The sequence below is a fragment of the Xyrauchen texanus genome, chromosome 49 (genome assembly GCF_025860055.1).
Source record: "Xyrauchen texanus isolate HMW12.3.18 chromosome 49, RBS_HiC_50CHRs, whole genome shotgun sequence".
Lineage (NCBI taxonomy): Eukaryota > Metazoa > Chordata > Actinopteri > Cypriniformes > Catostomidae > Xyrauchen > Xyrauchen texanus.
Window position 1 is genome coordinate 2,917,303 of NC_068324.1, and position 21,297 is coordinate 2,938,599.

The 21,297-nt window shown below is 41.6% G+C and overlaps 2 protein-coding genes and 2 non-coding genes across 5 annotated transcripts; all 4 read left to right on the forward strand.

Moving 5' to 3' along the window:
• Positions 1–1,795: 1,795 nt before the first annotated feature.
• Positions 1,796–8,117, forward strand: tmpob (thymopoietin b). The gene is made up of 6 exons (XM_052123126.1): positions 1,796–2,424; positions 2,891–3,008; positions 3,572–3,733; positions 3,844–3,947; positions 4,088–4,194; positions 6,056–8,117. Exons 1-6 carry the CDS (start codon positions 2,194–2,196, stop codon positions 6,390–6,392), a joined length of 1,059 nt encoding a protein of 352 aa, XP_051979086.1. The 5' UTR covers positions 1,796–2,193; the 3' UTR covers positions 6,393–8,117.
• Positions 8,118–8,983: 866 nt separating this feature from the next.
• On the forward strand, positions 8,984–19,162 carry LOC127640333 (phosphate carrier protein, mitochondrial-like). 2 transcript variants are annotated; one of them, XM_052122823.1, is made up of 8 exons: positions 8,984–9,078; positions 9,184–9,326; positions 11,878–12,002; positions 13,011–13,190; positions 16,675–16,856; positions 17,248–17,420; positions 17,704–17,814; positions 18,273–19,162. In XM_052122823.1, exons 2-8 carry the CDS (start codon positions 9,191–9,193, stop codon positions 18,431–18,433), a joined length of 1,068 nt encoding a protein of 355 aa, XP_051978783.1. In that variant the 5' UTR covers positions 8,984–9,078; positions 9,184–9,190; the 3' UTR covers positions 18,434–19,162. The 2 variants fall into 2 exon arrangements, with proteins under 2 accessions (XP_051978783.1, XP_051978782.1); XM_052122822.1 differs by lacking the exon at positions 11,878–12,002 and adding an exon at positions 12,140–12,267.
• LOC127640763 (small nucleolar RNA SNORA53) lies at positions 16,920–17,148 on the forward strand. Its single transcript, XR_007970132.1, has one exon. It is a non-coding gene; the product is annotated as a small nucleolar RNA SNORA53 (small nucleolar RNA).
• On the forward strand, positions 17,930–18,158 carry LOC127640762 (small nucleolar RNA SNORA53). The gene has a single exon (XR_007970131.1). It is a non-coding gene; the product is annotated as a small nucleolar RNA SNORA53 (small nucleolar RNA).
• Positions 19,163–21,297: the final 2,135 nt, after the last annotated feature.

Here is a 21,297-nt window from a genome sequence, read left to right on the forward strand (position 1 = left end):
GGACTGCACGGCTAGCCATATCTTTACATGGACTGCTGGTGAAACTAAGCCATCTTTCTAATGTGACAATGAATCAGTTCTCTTGCCTCTTAAAGGGACAGTGCACCCAAAAATGACAATTCTCTCATCATTTTCTTACCCTCATGCCATCCCAGATGTGCGTGAATATTTCAGGTCTGTAGGTCTATAAAAGGCATGTGAATGAGTGCCATATTTTTGGAGCTCCAAAAAGCACATATAGTCATCATAAAAGTAATTCATACGACTCCAGTGGTTTAATCAATGTCTTCTGAAGCGAAATGCAAAGTGTGTGTGTGTGTGTGTGTGTGTAAGAAATAGAAATAAATACTATTTTACACAAAAATCAAGAGCACGTTGGCAAGTTCACGTGAGAACTGATGTGTGAAATATGAAAAAATACGGACGCGCAGTGGTGTTTAGAAAATAGGAGCATAGATAATCATACATAGATGCCTCATTCGTCTGGTTTGGATACGTCAATTGCGGCACCATCTTGGAACGGTCAACAAGGAGAGCTGTTTGAATGCAAGTGAATGGAAGAGATGCCTCAGACCGAGCTCCTTACTCAGACCGCTGCATAAAACGATTTGTGTGGAAACAGTATCGCGGTCCATAGGGACAGCTGCCAATAAGGGATCTACATAGGAATATCTATGCAGTGGAGGCTTGCGTGCAAGGGTGTAGATTTGACTTGAACATTGGGGGTTGCAGCATGAAGCATTTACATGTTTCCATTGATCATGGTATAAATAATGGGGGGTTATACTTGCTTGTTTTGGGGGGGTGACCTTACCTTTTATTTTTGGGCCCTTTAAAGGCATTTTTTAAGTATGTCTAATCTAAAAATCAATATGTACATTCTTGTTGGTATTATATGTGGCTTAACATGGGTATTTCATATGTTTACTTTAGATTACTTCCTCTGTGTCATACCAAGATAATGGAATTGTACCAGATTTGCTGCTAAATATGAGCTGCCCATTTGATCCTAAGTAAGTGTCCTATTACTGTAAACCCTGTTGGTCAAATATGACTTATGCTGCCATCTTTAGGAATTTATGCTGCACTTCCTCTGAGCTCAGAGATGAAATATTGAGTTAGTCCTGTAATATATGATTTCATTTAACCTTGCCATGTATATAGAAAAACAGACTAATGATAGATTATTATAGACATTATACAACCAAACACACCCATCCCCCTACCAAATATATATTGTATTTTGTCATAATACTAACCAACAGGGGCGTAGCAATCATTTCAAAAGTGAGGTGGACAGAACAATTGGCACAAGATTAACATAAACATATCAGTTAAAATGTATTGAATGAATTACATGATTGGCCATTGAATTTTAACTTTTGCTTTTACACATTTAGACATTTGCTTTATGAATGACACAACATAAACACATTTGCCATGTGAAAAAGTGCGGGATGAAGTGGTTTTATTGAAAGTGAGGGGGACATGCTACCCAGACAAAACTCGTAATTTCACTTTCATTTCTGTATTCCACTAAACTCTAAAGCCCTTTATCATAATGTTTTTCTTTCTTTTCTCGGGCTTTACAACAAATAACTACTAATTGTAAAGAAAGCCGTACTGAAGTCAAGTGTGTTTGTTGGTGTTGCAGTCTATCAACATGCAGCAGCTGCTTTGCGTCGAGCTCTTTGTTTTGGGCCAAAGTCTGTCGCTCTCGCGCATCGACCAATAGGAGAACGCCTTACTGAATCAGTCGACCAATGAGCGTCGAGCTTTCTTGCACGGTGCCAGTTCCGAGGCGCGCGCGCGCACCGAGCCGTCAAGCTATTTCTAATTTTACCCGCCTTGTTAAACTGATAATTCCGTGTTTGAGCGTCGTTATTTTTCGTTAATCAAAAGTTTCGCTGTACAAACTTCTAAAAAGTCAATTTTTGCGCGAAACGAATAGCTGTGTTTGTCGTATACTCATACGAGGACATTCAAACGGAAGGCGCGAGCCGGTTTGACGTGTGTGTGATCAGCGCGAGACAGAGTTGCACGCTTTAATTTTGGATTTATTATATTTTATAAGCTTGCAAAATAATTTTATTCGATCCTAAAATACTGAACTGGTAATAAAGGAACATCTGCACTCGCATTTTTAAAGTAAAAGTCTGTGTTTCGTATTGCACTCTGTTGGAAATATCAATCATGGCGCAATTTCACGACGATCCGGCGTCGCTCACGAAAGAGAAACTCAAGAGTGAGTTAATGGCCAATAAGGTTCCTCTGCCCAGCGCTGACAGCAAGAAAGACGTGTATGTTCAGCTGTATCTGAAGAACCTGACCGTGCTCAACAAGAAGAATACCCTTCCTGTGGACACTTTCTCCAGCGATGAGGACACCGCGCCGGTGCTGTCCAACAGGAGCCGTTCTGGGAAGGTGAGCGCGAAAATCTGGCTTCTGAAAATCAAATGCATTCATTAGACACTGATTTGCATGATTGTGATAGAAGGCTAGGATTTATAATATAGAGATATATAGGTCAAACATAAAAATTAATAATAATAAAAGCTTCATTTACAGAGCAATTGTCATACATTTTGAAAGGTGAATCTCACCAAACCTGTCAGGAAAATTAAAAAAACTTTTACACACAAAAAAGTATTCCTTAATGCTAATAAAAAATATTATTCAGAATGCCTTTTTTAGCTGATATATTAAGCACCCACTCTAATAGTGTGTTTTAAATTATTAAAATCAGCCTAAATTAAATGCAGTTCAACAAATACTACATTGATATAGAAATATTTAACAATTTAAATAATTAAAAAATATATTATATACTGTATATACACATTAAAACTTAATATTTGCATATGTTTTTCTTCTGATGATTCGTCTTCAGAAAGCCACAAGAAAGACGGACAGAGTTCGGGCTGACGAGAAGGATTTTGCGGGTTTGACTGATGAAGAATTGAAGGTGCAGCTTATGAAATATGGTGTCAAACCCGGGCCAATTATTGGTGAGTGTTTTAGGTTACCACAATCTAAGTTATGTGGAAATTCCCCTGGTTTGGATCACTTTTTATGTTTTTTTTCTTCATTTTTATCCCCTTTTCTCCCCAATTTGGTATGCCCATTTCCCACTACTTAGTAGGTCCTCGTGGTGGCGCGGTTACTCGCCTCAATGCAGGTGGTGGAGGACATGTCTCAGTTGCCTCCGCTTCTGAGACCGTCAATCTTTGCACCTTAGCAAGTGGCTCGTTGTGCATGACATCGTGGAGACTCACAGTATGTGGAGGCTCATGCTACTCTCCGCGATCCACACACAACTCACCACACGCCCCATTGAGAGCGAGAACCCCTAATCGCGACCACGGGGAGGTTATCCCATGTGACTCTACCCTCCCTAGCCACCAGGCCAATTTGGTTGCTTAGGAGACCTGGCTGGAGTCACTCAGCACGCCCTGGATTCGAACTTAAGACTCCAGGGGTGATAGTCAGCGTCAATACTCATGATCACTGTTTTGATTGTCCTGTTGGAAAGAGCCACATGTTCTGACTGGTTCTGTCCTCTATATGATAGCATCAACGCGTAAAGTGTATGAGAAGAAACTTCAGCATCTCCAGGATCAGCCTCCAGGGCCCGAACCAGAGACCACTTTCCCAGAGGCCGTCACCATCAAGCCAGATGGAAACCAAAATGGAAACACACATTCGGCAGAAGATCAGTACAGCGACAAAGAAGGTAAATCATGTTCAGTATGAGAACTTCACCCTTCATTAGTAAGTCAGGACATTTATTTTATTTTTTCTCGTTTTTCACAAATCTTGCTGTACCTTTGATCGACATTCCAGAAGTCGATCCAATCCCAGAACCTGTTCCCGTTGCAACTAAGCCGGTTCGGAGCAGAGGAAAAACTCCTGTTACCACCAGGACCAGCAGCAGACAGCGCACCAAAGTAAAGATTGCACGTACACAAATTCATGCATCACAATAAAGAGTCTCATCAGGCCTTTTTGCATTCTCTAATATTTGTAATATTGAAAAAATGCTGAGCTGTCTCCCGGTGCACCCATGTTTTGCATGTGTGCTCAACAGCAGGTGGAGGAAACCGCATCCGTTGATGTTCAGGAAACAACTTTGGACAGAGGAGATATTTTAAAGGAGATGTTCCCTAATGAATCTGCCACGCCCACTGGCATAATGTGAGTATCCTTGCGATGTGCCAAGCAGTGTTATGGCATGTTTGACATCTAGTGTGCAGACTGTGCACAAGGACTTGTCTTTTACAGGCTTGACTTTGCCGAATATATTACATAGAGTTATCAATAATGGTTAGGGATGCACCGATACTCCTTTTTCTCTACTGATCCGATACCTGAACTCTCAGTATTGGCAGATCCGATGCCAGTGTTGTTGTTTTCAGTTTATACAGAATATCTTTACCTCACTGTGTGGAACTAATTGGGTGTACTAATTTTTATGAATAAAACACAAAAATCTTAACACATTTCAAAATAAACATGTAACCTATTTATAAAACAATGTAACCCATTTATAAAAACTCAATAACATAATTATACCTCACATAATTCGCTCCACTCTGAGAGCTGAAAACGTGAGTGCATCATTATGTGCCCAGCGCGTGCTATGAGTGTGTGTCAACAGAGCGGCTTGCATTTAGTGTAGCCTTTTACGATTCACAAAGCTATAATTTGACTTAAATTGCTTGAGTCATATGAACTACTTTTAATGGTGATTTTATGTCATTTTTGGAGCTTGACAGTAACAAATATGACTAACACAGTATTGGATTTGGATCAGGCTTGTCGAAACAATACCGATCATGTTAAAAACGTCAGTATCGGAGCTGATGCCATAGTGAGTATCAGATTGTGTAATCCCTAAAGCTGCATTCACACTGCCTGTGACTTTGTCGCTGCAGGTCGCTAGTGGCTGCCGGTGAAGTCGCTAGTGGGCGTTCCCACTACTGGTTGCCTAGTAACGTTTATAAATGACATTCACGGATGTCATTCCATTGCTCTTGACAGCAAATCGCTTTTCTTGGCGCTAAAAGCAACATTTTGGAGGGAAAAGTCTAAATATAAATGGAATCAGTACATAAAATGCTTCATATCAAAGATGAACGAGAAACAAGGTGTACTCTTTGCCATAGCGGCTAAGCAAAAACGCAAACGCCGGTCTGTCTGGGCCCACAAAACCATTCAATCTCGGAGTCAGCACGGCGAGTACCACCGGCTGGTGCAAGAGCTGCGGCTGGATATACCATATCCATATCATAGAGCACTGGAACATTGCTAACAGCAAGAATTAGCCTTTCATCCATCTTTCCATTACTGCAGGAGCTGAGAGAGAGAGAAGGATCACGTGAGCTCTCCCGTCTTCTCTCCTATTGGCTGTCGCTTCCGTTAGTTGCTCTTCATTTGAATAAAGTTGTCTCAACTATGTCACGTCGCTGGACACGCCCACATCTAGTCGCCAACGGTCGCGACAGCTCGTGTCACCGGAAGTCGCCGTGCTCTCATTGAAAATGAATGGGATGGAGTCGCTGTCACGCGCAGTGTGTACACAGCTTAATAATGGTTCAATTTCCATATATTGAATTTATGTCAATAATGCATAACTAGAAGTTCATCCACGTTGACAAGTAGTCCCAACTCAAAAAGGATGATTTTGAATACTTCAAAGCTCAAATTATTAAAAGGTTTTAACGGATTAAATCTGAAAGCGCTTTGGGAAAAAATACAAACTTCACATTTTTACAAGGGCGGTTGATTTTAACGTGTGGTTACTTATTTAAAAAAATAACACGTAAAAAAAATTACGCAATTAATCATGTGCCCGGACCATAATGAGGAATTTTCCTTCCACCGGAGCAATTCAAGCTTGAAGTACCACCTGTTTTCTCCAGGGGGCAGTAAGTGAAACGTCAGCTTCATTGGCAACACACAGCTGTAGAGAACAAACCACACTTAACGCCAGCAGACAGCACAAGATGATCATATGTGTGTGCAAACTTCTGACTTCAACTCTATATGTGAACAGGGCCACATGTCGGAGACCGATCCGCGGTGCGGCTGAACGTCCTGTGAATCCGTTGAATCTCTGGTCTGAGGAATCCCTCCTGCAGCCGAACGTTTACACAGTGACCAAATCCACCGTCACAGACGTTTGCAGCTCAGCACCTGCGGCTCGTCCTCAGCCCCGCTGTTCCTTCTCCTTCTGGTTGAAGCTTCTTGTGTTCCTCACACTGGCGGTGTCACTGTACTACGCCTTCCAGAACGTCACGGCGGATCAGATCGGTGTCTGCCAGCTCTTTGTCCAGGACAATGTCATCACTCCCATCATCAATTATATTAGTTGGGAAAGCAACGGGAAATAAGCGTCCCCTTCTGTCGACTTGTGCTTCAGCATGCATCTACTGTCAGACTGAATTTTCTAGTCCTGTTTTGCTGGTCCTTTAAGGAGCAAAACATCGTCGGTGGGGGTTTGGGGGGGGGGGTGCAGTTTGACTTTGCAGTCATGTCTAAATAGACTCGTGTTTTAAGTAGTCTTTAAACTCTGTGCATCGTGTTTCAATCTTGCTTTCTGATTTTACTGCTTTGTAGCATACGAAAGGTCTTAAATTGATGTAGTGTTTTATAATTGATACCAGTAAATCATTTGCCACATACACCAGCGTTTAGTGGCATGCCTGTTCAAAATGTGAAAATGAGTTTTTGTTGTTCTAAGCTTTCAGTAAGTGCCAACATATGGGCCACACAAGCACTATTTGGTTTCACACATCCAGGCTGGAAGGGAAAACCTGAAGGTGGATGTTTGCAATAATGGTTTAAATTACATTTGCAGCTTTTTTTCTGAATTAATTTGCCATTTGTTTATTTCCGCTAAAGCTAACAATTTAGGGTTGCTAATCATGAATAATATAATAAGTCATAAATAATATTTTGCTTAATGAAACCTATAATTAGGGCCATTTAGGTTGTTTTTGAGCATTTTCATGACGATTAAGTACATTTTCTTCCACAATATTTTTACTACTGTAACGTGACCATAAAATCTCAAACAAAATATAGTAATAAAAATTATCCTGATGGACTAAAATTTGTAATATATATTATAATAAGCATAAATGTAATTTTGTAGAACAAGTACTGCCATATATATATATATATATATATATATATATATACACACACACACACACACACACACACACTTATTTTTATGCTTTACAGGTATGAGGATGATTTTGTGAATTATAATAATTTTGGACGGAAATGTGCTTAAAATTCGCAATCCAAAACCCTGAATGGTCCTAAAAATATGATTGAAATTCTTTTGAATCAAATATTTTCACTCTGTAGCACTTAAATGATTTGTAGCCACCAGCTCAGATGATGTTCGGTTTTAGTGTCGGGCATAAAGATATTTATTTTTATTCATAGCTAAAAAAAAAGTTTGTTTATTCACCTGAAAGTCTCATGTGGTAAATGAAGCTTTATTTCTGGTAAACGGCTTCTTTTTTTATTTTGATATATAGATAATGACTCTGTTCGTGTGTTTGATGTTTTCATAATGTGATGTGGCTGATACGGTTTTAAACCCATAATGAGAATTCAACCCACTGACATTTACCTCTTATTGACTGTAATCAATCTGTCTGGGAAAGCTCGAACAATGGCTCTAAACTATTTTTTTATTTTATTTTTTTGCTGTGATTTTTAAACGAAAAAGTTGTCCAGATGTATTTATTCACTGTGGACTCTCTTTGTTTCACAGAGAAAAACATTTGTGTTTATTTTCTGGTTTGTGGGGGTTTGTTTTTATATGTTACTATCAGTTAAGTTACATTTTAACTGCAATATTTTTCTAAGGTTTTCTCGATGATACACTTTTATTTTTAAACAAATTGGGTTTCTTTTAAATGTACATATACTGGATTCACAACTAACATTTTAGTTTTGGTGTGCCCTGTTAAAAGGTGGTAAATGGCATAAAATAAAGTCAAATTTGCACTTTGTATTTAGGCAGCTAACTGTGGAAAATTGGTTATTTGGAATACATTGATTCAATACAATACTTGTGTGAAATAAAATACAATTAAATCCCAGAGGTGACCTCTACATTTGCTTGTACTGCAGTGTCAGACACACACACACACGCACACACAGCATTCCAGGAATATTAACTTTAATTTTAAAGCTGAGATTTGACCTTTAGATACACCAATGCACATAATAGAAAGCCATAATCTTAGTTTAGCATTTTCAAATATACATACATTGAAAATATTTCATTGTTCGTTGCTGCATATTACAAATACACACGAATGTGCCTTAATCAAACTAATTTAAAAACTGTAGCCGGTGTCTTTAAATTCCATGGGATCTCAGATTGCGTAATGGTATCCGGGTAAAACCCTGACTTTCGATTGTCCTGACTGAACGATCCTAATCTGACTACTATGGCGAAGGCTTGGCTCATGAATATTAACTAAGTAAATGACGTTAACTCTGTAGGCCGGCTGATTGGCTGAAAGTAGCCGTAGGTAGGTGTGGTCTAGTTAGTCGACGAATCTTCGAACTATGAAGGCATGGATCATGAATATTAATTAGATCACTTGACTGAACGCCCAATAAAATTGGAATGCGTTTTTGTATCCGTCTACGCTGTTTTTCAATTGTTTCAATGTGAACGTGCAAAAATACATACCTTTGGCAAAATGTATGCCGTTGGCATTAACATAGCCAAAGTTATCGGGAAAAAAGAATGAAAAGGACAATGTCCCGAAGGTTGCACAAGGGTTCAAATTATTAATTTCAAATGATTTCCTCTGGCAGCGTTCATAGCTCATTGTTTATTAATACGACAATATGTCCTCATTTATATTCATGAGCAAAGCCTTCACCATAGTAGGGTCCGTTAAGTAGTGGGTGGGGCATGCAGTGATGAAGCCGTTTCCTTGATCTTATTCAGCCTTGCAGCGCTCTCGCTCACCGCTCGGTCTCTTTGCGCAGCCGGTAGAGGAGAGGACGGAGGCGCCATTTTAAGACAACTTCTCTAAAGTAAGAGTTTCCCCCCTATATTACATAAATATTTATGGGAAAATACAGGGTTATAAATGGCAGTCCATGAGGTTAATGCATAACCAATGCCCGTTATTTATTCAGTTCCACCATGTATCCGACCACACTGACCCAGCTCTCTCGGGCGAACCCCTTCAGCGCCCCGTTGTTCACGCTACAGAAGGCGGATGAGCCCGAATCACACACCGCTGTACAGAAGCGCACATTTGCAGCTGCCGCGGTTGCCGGTAAGACCCCCGGAGACCAATAAACACTCATTTGTTATGTTTAATTATGTTTATAAATCGTATAATTGCTTTTATACGGCTTTATTTGGCTCCAGTGCAACACGAAAGACCATTTATATTCATATTGTTCCTCAGCTACGCTTTATTAATGCTTGAAATGGATGTTACAACGCGCAGGAGGGAAATAAACATCAAATGGTAAAATAAAACAGTTCTTTGAGTAGTTAGCGCACCGCTAACTAGCTCTTAGCAAGCTGTAGTTTAGATATCATGTTTGATTATTACGTCTTTATTAGGCTCCCTTTAAAATACATTTACCATTTGTATATTGGGGTTATTTTAGCATGTGAATAGTTGAAATAGTCGCATATTGTGGCTTAAAATCGCTGCTGTGGGTCTTGGGCCTTGTTGCTTTCATGGAGGGCGATGAAGGACAAATTTGGAGGACGCATTTATTACAAAAATTTGGTGGAAAGTGCGTTATCAGTTAACATTTTTAATGCATGAAATTATGCGAGTATGTAAACTGCGTGTGTTAAATGTTATTGCGCCGGTTATGGGACATGAAGTTCTTTATTTAAAGCGTACAATGCTGCACATGACCTGTGTGTACTGCACTTCTCAAACAGGCGTGATCTGATTGGCTATCTAGCTCTGCAACTTGTTCTGTTTGCAACAAGCTGCGTTCTGATTGGCTCTCTAGCTCTGGAACGCTTCCTGTTCGCAACAAGGTGCGTTCTGATTGGCTCTCTAGCTCTGGAACGCTTCCTGTTCGCAACAAGGTGCGTTCTGATTGGCTTTGTAGTCTCCGGAATGCGTCCAGATCTAATGTCGTGCGTCCTGCATCTGCCCAACATCTAGTCTTTTAATGCATTTAGCATATTTGTATCCAAGTAAGTGTTATATTTGTCTACATCTTTGTGGTGGGTCTTTAATATAATGTGGTTTCTATTTAGAATGCTTTTTTATTTTTGCATATTAATCTGTTTATCAGAGTGAATATAGGGATTGACCATATAATGATGATTTGGCAGTCTGTTTTGAAGTTAGCTAAGCTTGTTGTGTAAAAATAGCGTCTAAATTGTTTAATTTTGCGCCAGTATTAAATTTGTTAGTAATTTGTTTTATTAGGCCAAATTGTTTTGATTACGGTGAAATTTGTAATTTCTGCGATACTCAACAATCATTAGCATTTGTGGCATAAAGTAAATTACCACAAGCTAATTTCGACTCGTCACTTAAAAAAAGAAAAGAAAATCTAAAATCTGGGTAACAGTGATTTATTTACAATGGAAGTCAATGGGACCCATCCACAAACATTAAAATACTCACTGTTTCAAAAGTGTAGACACAAGACATAAACAATATGCATGTTAACATGAGTTTAGTGTCATAAAATTACTTAATAACCTATTTTGTTTAAAGTTATTTCCAATTTTACAACTTTGTTGCAATGATGATGTAATGCCGTAAACTCTGTAATTCCGCCAAAACTTTTGAAATGTTACAGACTCAGATTTGTTTATTATTATTTATTTTTGGTTAATTCTGAACTGATTTAAAAAAATACGTTCTGGTTCTGCTGTTCCGCAGGCTCGTTTCCAACTGGTAACCAGTTAGATCAAAATAAAATTTTGGTTAATAACGTTCTTAAAATGACAGTACTCTGTGCTAATGGAGGGTGATATGAAATATATCCCCCAAAATATTTGTAATATTAATTTGGTCACCTGAAATCAATTGCAATCCCTATAGTACACCCTGTTGTTTGTTTATTCTTTCTGTATTTATTTTTTGAAAATTATCGGGACAAAATTAACTGGTTACCAGAATTTAAAAAATAAAATTTTAGGGGCCTGGGAAGCTCAGTGACTAAATATGCTGTCTATCACCCTTGGATTCTCTAGTTCGAGTGACTCCAGTCAGGTCTCCTTAGCAACCAAATTGGCCAGGTTGCTAAGGAGGGTAGAGTCACATGGGGTAACCTCCTTGTGGTTCTCGGTGGTGTGTGTGTGGATGCCGCGGAGAATAGCATGAAGCCTCCACATGCGCTACGTCTCCATGGTAACGCGCTCAACAAGTCACATGATAGGATGAGCGGATTGACGGTGACAGACGCAGAGGCAACTGAGATTCGTTCTCCAACACATGGACTTGAAGCACATTGGGAATTGGGCAAAAATAGCTTAAAAATGTAGCTCCTTGAACTGTTTTAGTCAAGTAATACACACATTTTAACAGAAGAATTAATGCAAGTTGCAATTCTGTAAAATTATAAGCTTCACATTTCTCCCTCCAAAAAATTGGCCCCATTCACTTCCATTGTAAGTGTCTCACTGTAACCTCCTTTTTTAAATGAAAATAAGGTACGAGGTAATGAGCATTATGCCATAAATGCTTTTGATTAAGCTCAACTTCTTTGGAACCAGGAATATTTCTTTAAGATTTTTCAAAATTTCTAGGCGCTACCAATCACAGAACACCTTCCACTAACCCTCGATTAAACCTCTCAGTCTTTGTGTGGATGAACATGCTTCCTGTTTCTCCTCAGAGGGAGACAGCTGTGAGTTTGGCTCACAGAAGTACTTCATCCTCTGTGGCTTTGGAGGAATTCTGAGCTGTGGCACCACACACACGGCTGTGGTGCCCCTCGACCTGGTCAAGTGCCGATTGCAGGTCTGTGTGTGTGTGTGCTGGAGTCACCCGAGACTTGTGTGTGACCTGACCCCAGTGCACCCCTCATCAGCATGTTAAGTGTTGTGTATGTGACGCATGAGCATGTGTGTGTGTTACTGTGTTCCCCCACATCACAGATTCAGGCAATAGCTGTGAGTTCGGCTCAGGGAAATACTACGCCCTCTGTGGGTTTGGGGGCATCTTGAGTTGTGGTATCACGCACACGGCCGTCGTACCACTCGACTTGGTGAAGTGCCGCCTCCAGGTCTGTACTCACCTCCCCCTCATCACGTTAATGGGATGACATCCGTGGCAAAGGGTCACTAACATTTTTGGGAGGCTCGCTGTGACTTGACTAACAATAACTTAATTGCTGATCAGTTGGCTGCTTCTAATTGGTCTCAAATAAGTTAAGAAAAATAAAGGCAAATAAATAAAAAACTAAGAAAAATTCTGTCACCATTTACTCACCCTCATGTTGTTCCAAACTTGTATTCTGTTATTTTTTTCTGTGGAACACAAAATATTTTGTCATTGACTTTATTTTCCTCACACAAAGCCATCTAATGTAATCAATTTGACTTTAACATGATTTATAATTCTATATTATTTTACTGTTGCATATTACATATTTTAATTTTACTATTAGATATTAGGTTTACTTCTATATTTTAAAATATTTCTTATATTTTTAACTATTAAATATTTGAAATCATTTTTTCTATATATTGTAATTTTTATTTTACTATTACATTTTTATTTTTACTATATATTTCTATTTATTTAATTTTACTATTGAATATTATGTCGCGTTCTGTGACACTTTGCCACTGATACATCCATGTGAATGTTTTGCAATTAACTTTTGGTTTATCCAGCATGTAAATACCATTTTTGAAGTGAAACCATTAACAGTGTTCATATCCAACCAGTTCCTGGTGAAGTCTGTGATTGGTCATTGTGTGTTGTGATTCATGACCATTGCAATAATGGAAATGTTGTGTTTAGGTGGACCCAGATAAATACAAGAGCATCTTCAAAGGATTCTCAGTCACGATCAGAGAGGATGGCATGCGAGGGTTGGCCAAAGGTTGGGCGCCCACCTTCATCGGCTACTCCATGCAGGGGCTCTGCAAGTTCGGCTTCTATGAGGTCTTCAAAATCATGTATGGAGATATGCTAGGAGAGGTGAGACAAACTGACTGTTGAGAAATATGAAGGGCTGAAAATAGTGACTATTTTGGTGATCAATTAAGCTGATTAAAAAAAAATATATTATGTGTATAGATGTGTGTGTGTGTGTGTGTGCATATATATGTATATATATTAGTATTCCATGTCTTGCTCAATGTTCTGCTCCAAATGTTTAATAAATTAGCATAAAGTTCTCAAAACATAAATATAATAAGTTTGTGTTTTGCGTAAACGTTTGCATTCTTCGTAAGACCACTCTTGCGTTACTTTTCGCAGTCTTAATTAAACCATTCTTGTGCAACTTCCCAGTTTTTTATAACCATTCTTGCATAACTTTGCATTATTCGTTTAATTGTTATTGTGTAACGTCCCAGTCTCCTTACAAACCATGCCCGCGTGACGTCCCAGTCTCCTTACAAACCATGCCCGCGTGACGTCCCAGTCTCCTTACAAACCATGCCCGCGTGACGTCCCAGTCTCCTTACAAACCATGCCTGCATGACGTCCCAGTCTCCGTACAAACCATGCCCACGTGACGTCCCAGTCTCCTTACAAACCATGCCTGCATGACGTCCCAGTCTCCGTACAAACCATGCCCGCGTGACGTCCCAGTCTCCGTACAAACCATGCCCGTGTGACGTCCCAGCCTTTTTACAAACCATGCCCGCGTGACGTCCGAGTCTCCTTACAAACCATGCCCGCGTGACGTCCCAGTCTCCGTACAAACCATGCCCGCGTGACGTCCCAGTCTTTGTACAAACCATGCCCGCGTGACGTCCCAGTCTCCGTACAACCATGCCTGCGTGATGTCCCAGCCTTTTTACAAACCATGCCCGCGTGACGTCCCAGTCTCCGTACAAACCATGCCCGTGTGACGTCCCAGCCTTTTTACAAACCATGCCCGCGTGACGTCCGAGTCTCCTTACAAACCATGCCCGCGTGACGTCCCAGTCTCCGTACAAACCATGCCCGCGTGACGTCCCAGTCTTTGTACAAACCATGCCTGCGTGACGTCCCAGTCTCCGTACAACCATGCCTGCGTGATGTCCCAGCCTTTTTACAAACCATGCCCGCGTGACGTCCCAGTCTCCGTACAAACCATGCCCGCGTGACGTCCCAGCCTTTTTACAAACCATGCCCGCGTGACGTCCGAGTCTCCTTACAAACCATGCCCGCGTGACGTCCCAGTCTCCGTACAAACCATGCCCGCGTGATGTCCCAGTCTTTGTACAAACCATGCCCGCGTGACGTCCCAGTCTCCGTACAACCATGCCTGCGTGATGTCCCAGCCTTTTTACAAACCATGCCCGCGTGACGTCCCAGTCTCCGTACAAACCATGCCCGCGTGACGTCCCAGCCTTTTTACAAACCATGCCCGCGTGACGTCCGAGTCTCCTTACAAACCATGCCCGCGTGACGTCCCAGTCTCCGTGACAAACCATGCCCGCGTGACGTCCCAGTCTTTGTACAAACCATGCCCGCGTGACGTCCCAGTCTCCGTACAACCATGCCTGCGTGATGTCCCAGCCTTTTACAAACCATGCCCGCGTGACGTCCCAGTCTCCGTACAAACCATGCCTGCGTGACGTCCCAGCCTTTTTACAAACCATGCCCGCGTGACGTCCCAGTCTCCGTACAAACCATGCCCGCGTGACGTCCCAGTCTCCGTACAAACCATGCCCGCGTGACGTCCCAGTCTCCGTACAAACCATGCCCGCGTGACGCCCCAGTCTCCGTGACAAACCATGCCCGCGTGACGTCCCAGTCTCCGTACAAACCATGCCCGCGTGACGTCCCAGTCTCCGTACAAACCATGCCCGCGTGACGTCCCAGTCTCCGTACAAACCATGCCCGCGTGACGTCCCAGTCTCCGTACAAACCATGCCTGCGTGATGTCCCAGCCTTTTTACAAACCATGCCCGCGTGACGTCCCAGTCTCCGTACAAACCATGCCCGCGTGACGTCCCAGCCTTTTTACAAACCATGCCCGCGTGACGTCCCAGTCTCCGTACAAACCATGCCCGCGTGACGTCCCAGCCTTTTTACAAACCATGCCCGCGTGACGTCCCAGCCTTTTTACAAACCATGCCCGCGTGACGTCCCAGTCTCCGTACAAACCATGCCCGCGTGACGTCCCAGTCTCCGTACAAACCATGCCCGCGTGACGCCCCAGTCTCCGTGACAAACCATGCCCGCGTGACGCCCCAGTCTCCGTGACAAACCATGCCGCGTGACGCCCCAGTCTCCGTACAAACCATGCCCGCGTGACGCCCCAGTCTCCGTACAAACCATGCCCGCGTGACGTCCCAGTCTCCGTACAAACCATGCCCGCGTGACGTCCCAGTCTCCGTACAAACCATGCCCGCGTGACGTCCCAGTCTCCGTACAAACCATGCCCGCGTGACGTCCCAGTCTCCGTACAAACCATGCCCGCGTGACGTCCCAGTCTCCGTACAAACCATGCCCGCGTGACGTCCCAGTCTCCGTACAAACCATGCCCGTGTGACGTCCCAGCCTTTTTACAAACCATGCCCGCGTGACGTCCGAGTCTCCTTACAAACCATGCCCGCGTGACGTCCCAGTCTCCATACAACCATGCCTGCGTGACGTCCCAGTCTCCGTACAAACCATGCCCGCGTAACTTTCCAGTCGCCATAAAACTGTTCTAGCTTAAGTTGTTGTATTTAATTTAGTGCAACTATTTATTTAAAAAAAAAAAAAAAAAGCTTGGTTTTAAGAACAATCTCTAGTTCTGTTTCACGATTTAAGCCAAATGTTTAATAAATTGGAATGGTGACTATTATTTGGACAGTAGCCGGATGAATGTGTAAATTGTTTGTAAAACCATCTTTGCAGGGTATTTTTATGTTTATTCGTAAATTTGGGTGTTCAATTGGTTTTGTGAACAATGACACATTTGTTCTGTTTCATGAATGAAGCCAAATGTTTAAAAGATTAGCATGGTGTATGTTTTAGGCCTTCCAAATAATGTGCAAATTCAATGCTATAAAATTAAATATTAATGCATTTTAGCTGTGATTTACATTGTGTGTGTGTGTGTGTGTGTGTGTGTGTGTGTATATATATATATATATATATATATTTTTTTTTCGCTCTTTATCTGGTAAAACCCTGAAAGACTTGTTTTGTAAGATGTGCCCTGGAAATCATTGCTTTCGTAAATGTTAGTTTTTGCTCTTATGCATTGCGTCACTCAGCCTGAACTTTAATGACTAGTTTGCCAGGTACTACATTTCCAAAAGAATATATATTTTCTTGTTATCCTTGGCTTTAAAATAAATTGTCAGTTATTAATTGCTCTTTGAGGACAACCTCTGAAATGATTTTAAACTGTCCTTGTCTAGTAATTTCCAGAAGGAAATGCCATGGAAATTAATTGGTCAATTCAAAAGATGTGGCAACCCTTGAGGTATCTGATAGCCATGATGGGTCATGAAAGCTTTCTGTCCACTAACAGGAAAATGCATACATGTGGAGAACCTCGCTGTATCTGGCTGCCTCTGCCAGTGCTGAGTTCTTTGCAGATATTGCTCTGGCCCCTATGGAGGCGTGTAAAGTGCGTATCCAGACTCAACCCGGCTACGCCAACACCTTGAGAGAGTGCGCCCCCAAGATGTACGCAGAGGAAGGAATCTGGGCGTGAGTATCTTTGACTTTGAACCTGTTCTAATACTGGGCCATTACGAAAAAGCTTGGAATATCAACACGTTCCTTAGATCCACCTCTAGGGAGTTCCTCCGGTCTGGTTCTGTTCTCTCTATATGGGAGCAGCAGGATCAGGCCAGAAGCTTCCAGCAGCTTTTGTGGCTGTACAGTTAGAGGTGCTTGAGTCATTGGCGTGTGAGATCAGTCTACCTGCTTGCCCAGCATCCTCTCTGCCCTGACCCTTCACCGGATGACACCAGGGCAGATCAGCTGGGGAGCGGACAAAACGCGAAAGCTAGATTTGATAACACTAGCAAAGAGTGTTTGGTCTTATGATTTGCAACCAGTTTGAAGACTTTACAACTATTGTTGAAACTTCTGTCAGGTTCTACAAAGGTGTGGTTCCTCTGTGGATGAGACAGATCCCCTACACCATGATGAAGTTCGCCTGCTTTGAGCGCACCGTTGAGTTGCTTTACAGATACGTGGTGCCCAAACCCCGCAGCGAATGCTCCAAATCTGAACAGCTGGTCGTCACATTTGTTGCTGGATACATCGGTAAGGCTTATAATTGTTCTTGCATTATTAAAACGATAATTGTTTTAGAATTTGCGCCTTTTACTTTTAAGTACATAATGAGTTTTACGAACAATTTGACATTCCTTCTACTTTCGTTTCATGAACGAAGCTACACATTGAATACATTAGCATGGTGCATGTTTTTTGGACATCCATGCTAATGTGTTGTAAAGGAGCAAACGTTTGACTACACGGGTATATTTACACAACTCTTTTACAGATCAGAGTTCAGTTTCATACATGTTTCGTTTTGTGTCTGTAGCTGGTGTGTTCTGCGCCATCGTGTCTCACCCTGCTGACTCGGTCGTGTCCGTGTTGAACAAAGAGAAGGGAAGCACCGCCATGCAAGTTCTCAAGAAACTCGGACCTAAAGGTGAGACGTCATCTGTCTTTTATGTTTCCAACTTTTTAATGCCATTTTTAGCGAATGGTATTGACTATCAAATCCTGCATGGCTATTTTGCACTCACATTTTAATTTTTTTGGTTAACACGTTCCTTAGATCCACCTCTAGGGAGTTCCTCCGGTCTGGTTCTGTTCTCTCTATATGGGAGCAGCAGGATCAGGCCGGAAGCTTCCAGCAGCTTTTGTGGCTGTACGGTTAGAGGTGCTTGAGTCATTGGCGTGTGAGATCAGTCTACCTGCTTACCCAGCATCCTCTCTGCCCTGACCCTTCACCGGATGACACCAGGGCAGATCAGCTGGGGAGCGGACAAACATTTTATCAAAGCATTAAACCAAAAGAGTTAACGAATCGCTGTGGTTTATAATCTCCTTGTTTTGGTCTAGATCTGCTTGATTGACTTAAATGGGCATTTTGTGTGTCTCCAGGTGTATGGAAGGGTTTGGTCGCCCGTATCATCATGATCGGTACCCTGACCGCCCTGCAGTGGTTCATCTACGATTCTGTGAAGGTGTACTTCCGTCTGCCCCGCCCACCTCCCCCAGAGATGCCCGAGTCCCTAAAGAAGAAGCTCGGCCTCACCGAGTAGAGCGTCAGCGAGATCCAATGATGGCCCTCATTCCTTAATGTCCCATCGACACTGTCCCACACCTCTGTTTTCTATATTTAAGTCTGCACTGAGCGCTGCTCACCCCTGCCCCGCCCACCTCATACATCATAATGGTGAAGGGGTCACCGGTCCCCGTCATGGGGAAATTCCTTCTAAATAGTCTATATAATAAGATTTGTGAAATGAATGAATGCCGTCTGGTTTTAACCTCTGACATTTGTTTGTCTATAGTACAATAAATGAGCTACCTGGATATTATACACGAAGTGGTCTTGGTTTGTTTAATTTCACGTTTAAATGAATCGTTCACCCAAAAACTAAAGTAGTCATTTTTTTTGTTCACTCTCGTGTTTCAAACATCTGTGGAGCACACAAGGAGATGTTGGGGATTGAGTTTTTTTTATTCTATGGAAAATAGATGCAATGAAAGTGAATGGTGACTGAAGCTGTCAGTTCCTAATATTCTGCCTATTAACTCCAGTGTGTGTGTTCCATGGCTAAAAGAAAGTCCATACCGGTTTGGAACAACATGAGGGGAAATAAACGATGACTGAAATGAACTGTTTGATGATTATTTATTACTTTGACTGCAGGTTTTTAGTAGCCTGAAAGGGTTGTGCAGTCACACAATGTAATTCAACCAACATGCATTAATCTGCTCTCATTGGTTTGTCACGGAGTTAAAAAAATAAAAGTTATACAAATATTGACATGCTTGTTTGTCTTTAAGTAAACCACATTTACATTTATGCATTTGGCAGACGCTTTTATTCAAAGCCACTTACAGTGCACTTATTACAGGGACAATCCCCCTGGAGCAGATAGGGTTAAGGGCCTTGCTCAAGGGCCCAACAGTGGGATCTTGGTGGTGCTGGGGCTTGAACCTCCGACCTTCTGGTCAGTAACCCTGAGCCTCAACCACTGAGCCACCACTGCCCCACATTTAAGGGATTGTTGTTGGAAATTCTGTCATGCTCTACTGATTTACCTTGTGCTGCATCACAGTTTGGATATTACATCTCCACACTGGCCTGGGAACGCCTCGGGGTCCCCCAGTCAGAGCTGGTTAATGTGGCTCGGTATAGGGAAGTTTGGGGCCCCCTGCTGGAGCAGCTGCCCCGCGACCCGACTTCAGATAAGCGGTTGAAGATGGATGGATGGATGCATCACAGGCCATTTTGACATGAATTGTAGAAATGTGCAATTCAATATTCACTAGTTAAAATGCTAATTTATCAGCAGAGGAATTACTACTAATGAAACTGCAAATTTGTGACTATAGGGATTACATTTGCACTGTTGAAATAACTTCTTGATATAAAAAATGGAGCTGCTAGTAATTTATAACTGCGTTTTGACTAGTAGAATTTCACAACGATCTGTCATTCACTCCTGTTCTTAAAGCATTTACATACATGTATCTAATTTGTTTTACAGATATTACAATGTACTACTAACTATAGAGTGGTGGTGGGGTAGTGGGCTAAAGCACATAACTGGTAATCAGAAGGTTGCTGGTTTGATCCCCACAGCCACCACCATTGTGTCCTTGAGTAAGACACTTAACTCCAGGTTGCTCCGGGGGGATTGTCCCTGTAATAAGGGCTCTGTAAGTCACTTTGGATAAAAGCGTCTGCCAAATGCATAAATGTACTAACTGTAAAATGAGTTGCGTTTACTTAGAAAACCTGTGGAAACAGGTTGTATTTAAAATACAACGTAATATTACATTTGGCAAAATCACACTTATAAGTCAAATTCAAAAGTCTATAATTCAAATTTACACAATTCTAATTCAAATTGTTTTGTCATATTTCTGGCTCCATAAAATTACTGAATGGCTGTAGAGCTCCACCTATTGATGCCCTAGTTCCGTCTGTGTGTGTGTGTGTGTGTGTGTGTGTGAGAGAGAGGGAATTCTATCTTTATTGTTATTTGTTACTATCTTATCATTATTATTTGTCTTGTAATTATCTGTTTTGTGTATTAATGCTTTGGCAGTATTGTATGTAAACACAATCGTGCCAATAAAGTACTTTTAAATTGAAATTGAGTGAGAGAGTGTGTGCGTGTGAGAGAGAGAGAGAGAGAGAGTGTGTGTGTGTGTGTGTTCTGCATTATCCATCTGGATCGCTGGTTTTGGTAGTTTTTACATTGTGTCTCGAGACCACAAACAGAAAACGGGCAATTAGAATCATCATGGCGCCACCCAATGGTGGTTTCATGTGACGTCACTGTAGTGTCATCAACGTCAATTTTAATCTCAAATAAAAAAAAAGTTAATGAACGTGTTATGTCAACTAAATGAATCACATCAGCTTCTAAACTATAAAATGACCGAAGCTAGAAGCATCGAGTAACAAACATGATTATTTAACAATGGCGTAACCAACGATGAATTTAACGGTCCTACACGTTTGTTTCAGGGTATGTTCGGGATCAGTGACGAGGTGTTTTTAAGTTTGCCGTGCGTGTTAAAACAGCACTGGAGTGGGCAGCGTGGTCAACATGTCCCTGACCAGTGATGAAGTTTCCCAATTGAAGAAGAGCGCAGAAATGCAGTGGAGCATCTGTAAACACTGAATTCACTGCATTAAGTGTTTGATCATGGCGTCTATCTCTGAGCGTTTAAAGGTGAAGCCTGTCGTTTTTGTGTTAAATTACTTTCTTCTAACCCAGTTTTATATGCAACTCTAATTAAGCCATTTGTTGGCTTTTATCTGTTTGTAAAACCTGTTTGAAAAGCGTAATTTACGAAAACTACCATGAAGCCCTGCCAGTGACGTTATGAAAAATATAAAACTGTTGATTATCAGTATACAAACAATATATTTTAAGTAAGC

Bases quoted from the DNA above. Each gene is read 5' to 3' on its own strand.
- tmpob (XM_052123126.1), top strand. From the start codon at position 2,194: ATGGCGCAATTTCACGACGATCCGGCGTCGCTCACGAAAGAGAAACTC. The intron at 2,425-2,890 runs GTGAGCGCGAAA...ATTCGTCTTCAG, and splicing joins ACAGGAGCCGTTCTGGGAAG to AAAGCCACAAGAAAGACGGA. The intron at 3,734-3,843 runs GTAAATCATGTT...TCGACATTCCAG, and splicing joins TCAGTACAGCGACAAAGAAG to AAGTCGATCCAATCCCAGAA.
- LOC127640333 (XM_052122822.1), top strand. From the start codon at position 9,191: ATGTATCCGACCACACTGACCCAGCTCTCTCGGGCGAACCCCTTCAGC. The intron at 12,268-13,010 runs GTCTGTACTCAC...TGTTGTGTTTAG, and splicing joins TGGTGAAGTGCCGCCTCCAG to GTGGACCCAGATAAATACAA. The intron at 16,857-17,247 runs GTGAGTATCTTT...AACTTCTGTCAG, and splicing joins GCAGAGGAAGGAATCTGGGC to GTTCTACAAAGGTGTGGTTC.